Source organism: Cynoglossus semilaevis, chromosome 19 (assembly GCF_000523025.1).
Source record: "Cynoglossus semilaevis isolate Cse_v1.0 chromosome 19, Cse_v1.0, whole genome shotgun sequence".
Taxonomy (NCBI): domain Eukaryota; kingdom Metazoa; phylum Chordata; class Actinopteri; order Pleuronectiformes; family Cynoglossidae; genus Cynoglossus; species Cynoglossus semilaevis.
The window spans coordinates 17,175,177-17,181,575 of record NC_024325.1 but is presented as its reverse complement, the minus strand read 5'-3'; the positions used below and the strand labels follow the sequence as shown (position 1 = coordinate 17,181,575).

The following is a 6,399-nucleotide window of genomic DNA, read 5'->3' as shown; positions in this document are numbered from 1 at the left end:
CCCGTCCCTCCCTCCCTTCCCCAGTATCTTTTTCTGCTTTGTCACTGCTCATCTGTGATGAGATCGGCTGATGCAGTTGTTGTCAGAGGCGACACTCCCTCAGGACAGCAATTCAGGAAACATGCAAATCTGTTCCTCCTCCAGCAGCTCCTCCTGCTCCTCCTCGTTGTTATTCAAATTTAATTAGAATTTAAACGTTAACCTGTGCTGCTCTTCATTTATCACATTTCCTCCTTTCTTCTTTAACTAAGTTGTTTTAAGGTGTTTGTTGTTCTGTCCCACCGACCCGACCTGTTCTGTGTTCCCTCAGGTTTGGGACTACGAGGCAGGAGACTTTGAGCGGACCCTGAAGGGCCACACGGACTCTGTGCAGGACATTTCCTTTGATCAGACAGGAAAACTACTGGCCTCCTGTTCAGCCGACATGAGCATCAAACTCTGGGACTTCCAGGGTTTCGAGTGCATCCGAACGATGCACGGTGAGTTATTAACAAAGTTGACGTCGTTCATGTCAGTCTCACACACACACACACACACACACACGTACGTGTACTAAACTGTTGACTGTCGTTCAGGCCATGATCACAACGTGTCGTCTGTCGCCATCATGCCAAACGGCGACCACATAGTGTCTGCCTCCAGGGACAAGACCATCAAGATGTGGGAGGTGGCCACTGGGTGAGGAAGGGGGGAGTCTTGTGTCCAGCATTAACCAAAATAGATGTACTTCATTGAAATGACAGTACTTGAAGTAGTACTTGTGTCTCGTCAGGTACTGTGTGAAGACTTTCACGGGCCACAGGGAGTGGGTGAGGATGGTGCGTCCCAACCAGGACGGCTCGCTGATCGCCAGCTGCTCCAACGACCAGACGGTGCGTGTCTGGGTGGTGGCCTCCAAGGAGTGCAAAGCTGAGTTGAGGGAGCACGAACATGTGGTGGAGTGTATCTCCTGGGCGCCTGACAGTGCTCACCCCACCATCCTGGAGGCCACGGGCTCAGAGGTAAAGTTTGTATTGATTACAACAAACGTCGTTGTTTTAATATTACAGATGATAACGGTTAGAAATGGATCAAATAAAAACACTTTGCTGTCTACTACACTAGGTGGCAGTATGTGCCTTAAAACGTTGGTTGTGACCCTCTATCAAACCCAGTAGTCAGGTCCTACGTAGGCTGAGAGACGTTCAGGTGTTGGACACCAACAGTGTTCTCCAGAGGAACTCTGTCCACTTCCTGCTTTTTATATATTTTTGTTTTATATATTGACAGTTAACCAGGTCAATCAGAAACATACGACTCATACGGTCTGTTTGACACTGATCAAACTGCTGTAGTGTTGAACTGGACCAGAATCCAGGACTGAACACCGTCGTTGTTGACTCTACTGTTTGTCTTCACGTTGTTCACGTCACATTTCACTGATTCATCAGTGAGTAGTTTCACCGTTAACCTTCTTCCTCTGTTGCCCTGCAGAGTAAGAAAAGTGGGAAACCTGGTCCCTTCCTTCTGTCTGGATCCAGAGACAAGACCATAAAGATGTGGGACGTCAGCATTGGCATGTGTCTCATGACTCTGGTCGGTACTCTACTGGTTCTGTCTGTTTGGTATATTTGACGTCTTTGACGTCTTCCTGTTTGTCTGAGTTAAAAACCAACTGTCTGTGAACTGTGTCTCTGGTTTTCAGGTGGGACACGACAACTGGGTCCGTGGTCTCATGTTTCACCCTGGTGGACGCTTCATCGTGAGCTGCGCTGACGACAAAACCATCAGGATCTGGGACTACAAGAACAAACGCTGCCTGAAGACCCTGAGCGCCCACGAACACTTCGTTACCTCCCTGGGTGAGTCGCCATCCCTAAACATGAGAAGTCAAATCTACAGAACAAATTAAAATAATTATTGACTTAATTTAAAATAATAATAAATAAAAAACATCTGTAACAAAGGAACATTTAATTAATTATTTAATAGTTCTAACGTTAATGATGAGGTACTGGATCATTACTGCAGCTCAGTGTGGACGCTGTAAAAACAGATGATTGTCCTGGAAAAGTCTGGAAAAGTCTCCAGGTGTTCTCCCTGTCGGGACGGCGTTGACGTTGAGTTAAAAAGTTGATCGGACGTTTGTGGTCCCTCACAGATTTCCATAAGACGGCTCCCTACGTGGTGACAGGAAGTGTGGATCAGACAGTCAAAGTCTGGGAGTGTCGCTGAAGTCAACCGTCCTCCCTCCTCACCCGTCTGACCCCCAGCCTCCCCCCTCTGACCTGACTCCCAGCTCAGCTTCTCACCTCTCGCACTACCAACCATAGTTGACCATGGCGCTTACCCCCTCCTCCTTCACCCCCCCCCCCCCTCCCCCCCCCCCCCCCCATTCCTCCCCCCCGTCACTTCCAGTCCTCCTAAGGTGACTATTGTCCTTTTATGTAAATTATTCTGGATGTAGGGTACGCTAATAAATGTCACGCAGTCTCTGACACATAAACACACTCAGAAGATAAGAAGTATTCCTTGCATGGTAAAACAACAAAAATGTAAATTTGCAGACTTTGCATATGGTTGTCATGACTACCTGGTTGAAGGGTGAATATCCCCGTGTGCTGCCACAGGTGTCTTTTTCTGGAAACTGACGGTGCACGAAAAAACCAATGGCACCCCCTGTTGAAGGGGTATAGTTTTTTTTTGTTATTTAGTTTTTCTCCTTCCTCTGTTGTTGTTCTGTCACTGCACAGCTGCTGATGATGAGTGACAGCTGTCAGGACCAGAAGTGAAGTATTAACTTCCTGTCGGAGTCACGCGAGGTTGTGTGGGTGAGTGTGTGTGTGTGTGTGTGTGTGTGTGTGTTTGTACATTAGGACAGGAGACGCTCTCCACCCTCTCTGCTCTGATGGACGGGGGGGAGAAGCCTCTCACCCACTGTGTTCATTCATTCATCAACAAACGGACTTTCTGGAAACTCACAGGACCTTAACGACCCACAAGCTGCTGAACACACGGCCCACAGGCTAATGTGCATTTGACAGAGGTTAAAAAAAGAGATTTGTGTGTGTGTGTGTGTCTTTGTCTGTAAGCCCCTCCCTCAAAGAAATCGCCTGGTGCCCTCTCGCTCACTAGCTCTTAATCTCTGCCTTCAAAACCTAGTGAGGGCGCCGCAAAAGTTTTCTTTCTGCTTTCTGTGGTGTCACTGCTCTCTTACACACATACACATACACTCACCAATGCACATACACGCACAGTAAAAGTTGTGTATCAATATATCTGGATGTCATTGTTTGCAACATAATGGAATAAAATTCTGTAAATATGATTCGGATCTTGGTCTGGATTTGTCGTCGTAAAAGTGAGGATTTGAGGCAAATATGGAAACAAATCAAATTATTTACAAAGATCTCTCTCCTGTGATCCAAAATGTTGGTGCATATAATTATTTTATAGTGTATTTTAGTTTATTTTTTGCTATATTTTATAATGTATAATAACCACCCAAAAATCAACTTATAAAGTTGAATTTGGGGGTTAAAATCCAAAGTTAAAATCACAAAAAAACAGTTATAAGATCTTCACGCTGGGGTGTCTCCAAAGCTGGGCCACGAGCCGGTCCTTACGGTTGGCTCTACCGCCATCTGCTGGACTTCAGTTTATCTAGACCACTAGACGAAAAAATAAAAATAAAGAGAAGAAACACCATACACCCCTGGTGGTCACTAAACACAACTTCATTAAATCGGAGTGAATTCCATCACAGTGTGTTTTTGTAGTTCATGGTGTAAAAAGTTTATATAAATACACGGCAACAGCGTGTTTTTTCAGCGAAGTTACAGTCACAAAAACACGGATGTGTTCGACGGACAAACACGGAGCTCTACGGTCGAACAAACGGCCTTCAAACAAAAATATTTTCGTCCTCCTGGTGAGTCGTGATTAATGGTATTTTTCCAGGTATCCTGGTGGAACCGCTCCAGCTTCGACGCAGCACTTATGACGTCACATCGGGCCTACAGTAAAAAACAGAATCACTCCGTGAACCTTGTGCCCCTCCAGGGGAAGTTGTCGTAGAGTTAAAAACAATGTGGCACACAAACCCCCCCCCTCCCCCTCCTGGTCTAAAAACACTTGTGCTCAGCCATTGTCCGACCGGTCACAGAGCTCCGTTTCCACACTTTGTTTGTTCACTTTTCCTCAGTGATAAGACGTTGGCAGCACACCTCACTGCAGGTTTATATACAACGTGGACTGTAGTGGAAAAGTGAGAGTGGAAAACAGGCTGCTCCTGCCACCTCCTCCTCCTCCTCCTCCTCCTGACTGAGGAGAAAACTGGGAAACCACCACAGTCTGAGCTGTGATCCTGATGAACCTCAGCTATGGTCAATATAGAAGAAAGGTAGGAAGTCTGTGCTGTTGAACTGTTGTCCACTAGATGGCACTAGTGTATGGCGCCTCGCTGCTCGTTGTTGTCTTTATTGAGCGCCAACAAAGTTCACTTTAACATGAATAATAAAACTGTCTGTTTTTTATCTCAGTTGATACAACGAGGAGAGGTTTGGGTTTATTTATGAACATTTGGTTTTTTTATATCATACCGTATTTGAAAACTGAAGTTTCCTTAAACTGTCTGTGAGGTTGTTTTTTTTTGTTTTTGTTTTTTTTTACCCCGGGGCAGTTCTTGGATCGATGTCATGTTTTATCATGATGTCTGTTTATTGATTCCCACAGATTCAGTCGGGATTTCCAACCATCGAGTCCTTAAATGCACCTTGACAAAGTGTTTCTAACAAGAGTCGGAGTCAGTGGGTGGTCCTTGAAGGCAGCACCAGACTTTGTACTGCCTGTTTTCACACAGCGGCAGCAGCAGCAGCAGCAGCAGCTGGTTGGTTGGTTGGTCGGTTGTTTGGTCGGTGTGGGATTGGTGGAAGTTCTCCAAAGACCTTGAACTAAATTACTTTCTTAAGTCTCCATCCTCTTCACACCGCTGTGGTTTACGGGCCGTGAAGGCAGCATTTGTTGTTGCTGCTTTTTTTCTCTCTCTCTGAATCTTTCTGTGTATTTTTGTCGGAGTTTTTTTATGTGACACCTGGGACCCAGACATGGCTGAGGTCCCGACACAGACGGCTGACATCGACCCGGACTTTGAGCCTCTTTCCCGCCCGCGGTCGTGCACTTGGCCCCTGCCGCGGCCGGAGCTCCTGGACCCCGCCGGCTCTAACACGTCCTCCCCGGCGCCGTCGGTGCAGCAGGAGCTCGGAGGAAACGCCGAGTTCATCAGTAACCTGGGCTTGTTGGAGGAGGACTACGAGGAGTATGAGGAGCAGAAACAACCCGTGCATCTTCATCACAACCATCGCCACCATCATCACCATCACCTCCAGCAGCAGCAGCAGGTCCCTGGTCTGCAGCAGCAGCAGCAGGCGCCGCCGCCGCCGCCGGCACAACGCGCCCCGCCTCTCCGCGCTGTGGGGTGGCCGCCAGAGGGAAGGCCGCCCCCGGCCCCTCATCCCGCCGTAACGCCTGGGGGAACATGTCGTACGCAGACCTGATCACCAAAGCCATCGAGAGCTCCCCGGAGAAGAGGCTGACTCTGTCCCAGATCTACGACTGGATGGTGAAGAGCGTGCCGTACTTCAAGGATAAAGGCGACACCAACAGCTCTGCAGGCTGGAAGGTGAGTGTCATAACAGCAGGGGCGCACACAGGCTGTGTAGGGGGGTGGGGGTGGGGGGGTTCTCTGCGTGTACAGTAACAGTACTCTGAAATACTCGGTAGTCGTGGAGGTAGTAACGGACAGCGTCAGCTGAGACAGGAAGTCACAGGAAGTGTTTTTATGTTGTTCTTCTCTCACTTTTCCTTGGTCTGTTATTGTCTACTTGAAAAGAAAAATACCCCAGTAGGTGGCAGCAGTGCGAGCCGGCGCTGCCTTTAAACCCAAAGAAGAAGCCGTGTGGACGGCGTTGTTGTCAGGATTAGCCTAGCCGCGGGAAAACACCACCATTTTAGATCGTTCTTCAACTGTTAACGAAGAAATGTGAACGAAAACGTTGTCGTAGAAAAATGAGTGGAACCACCGACATCTGACAGAACCTCACGGAACATCAACTCCCTACACTCTGTCGTACTCCTGTACTACAGTACTCCTGTACTACAGTACTCCTGTACACTATAGTACAGGAGTACTGTAGTACTCCTGTACTACAGTACTCCTGTACACTGTAGTACAGCGGCCTCACACAGGAAATGATCAATGTTTACAAACACACAGTAACTCAGAACGTAGAACCTGCTGTGTGGTCGGTGGAGCGTCCGACCACTGCACCACCGTACCACTGCACCACCGTACCACTGTAGGCCCAACTGAAACGTTAACTTTCTGCATCAGGTTTGAACCTTTTGTTACAAATACATGAA

At 47.8% G+C, this 6,399-nt stretch overlaps 2 protein-coding genes across 2 annotated transcripts in view; both read left to right on the top strand.

Moving 5' to 3' along the window:
• LOC103395777 (lissencephaly-1 homolog A-like) overlaps positions 1-3,307 on the top strand; it is a 4,374-nt gene extending 1,067 nt beyond the window's left edge. Inside the window, exons 4-9 of the mRNA XM_017041620.2 lie at positions 311-479; positions 576-678; positions 773-1,001; positions 1,474-1,575; positions 1,685-1,841; positions 2,141-3,307. Coding sequence (XP_016897109.2) covers positions 311-479; positions 576-678; positions 773-1,001; positions 1,474-1,575; positions 1,685-1,841; positions 2,141-2,214 — 834 coding nt within the window. The 3' untranslated portion in view covers positions 2,215-3,307. The remainder of the gene's footprint in view (positions 1-310; positions 480-575; positions 679-772; positions 1,002-1,473; positions 1,576-1,684; positions 1,842-2,140) is intronic.
• Positions 3,308-3,423: 116 nt separating this feature from the next.
• The window catches only part of LOC103395707 (forkhead box protein O1-A-like), a 14,186-nt gene continuing 11,210 nt past the window's right edge, over positions 3,424-6,399 (top strand). The window contains 2 exon segments of the mRNA XM_008333494.3: positions 3,424-5,414; positions 5,417-5,659. Of these exon segments, the coding sequence (XP_008331716.2) occupies positions 5,085-5,414; positions 5,417-5,659 (573 nt within the window). The 5' untranslated portion in view covers positions 3,424-5,084.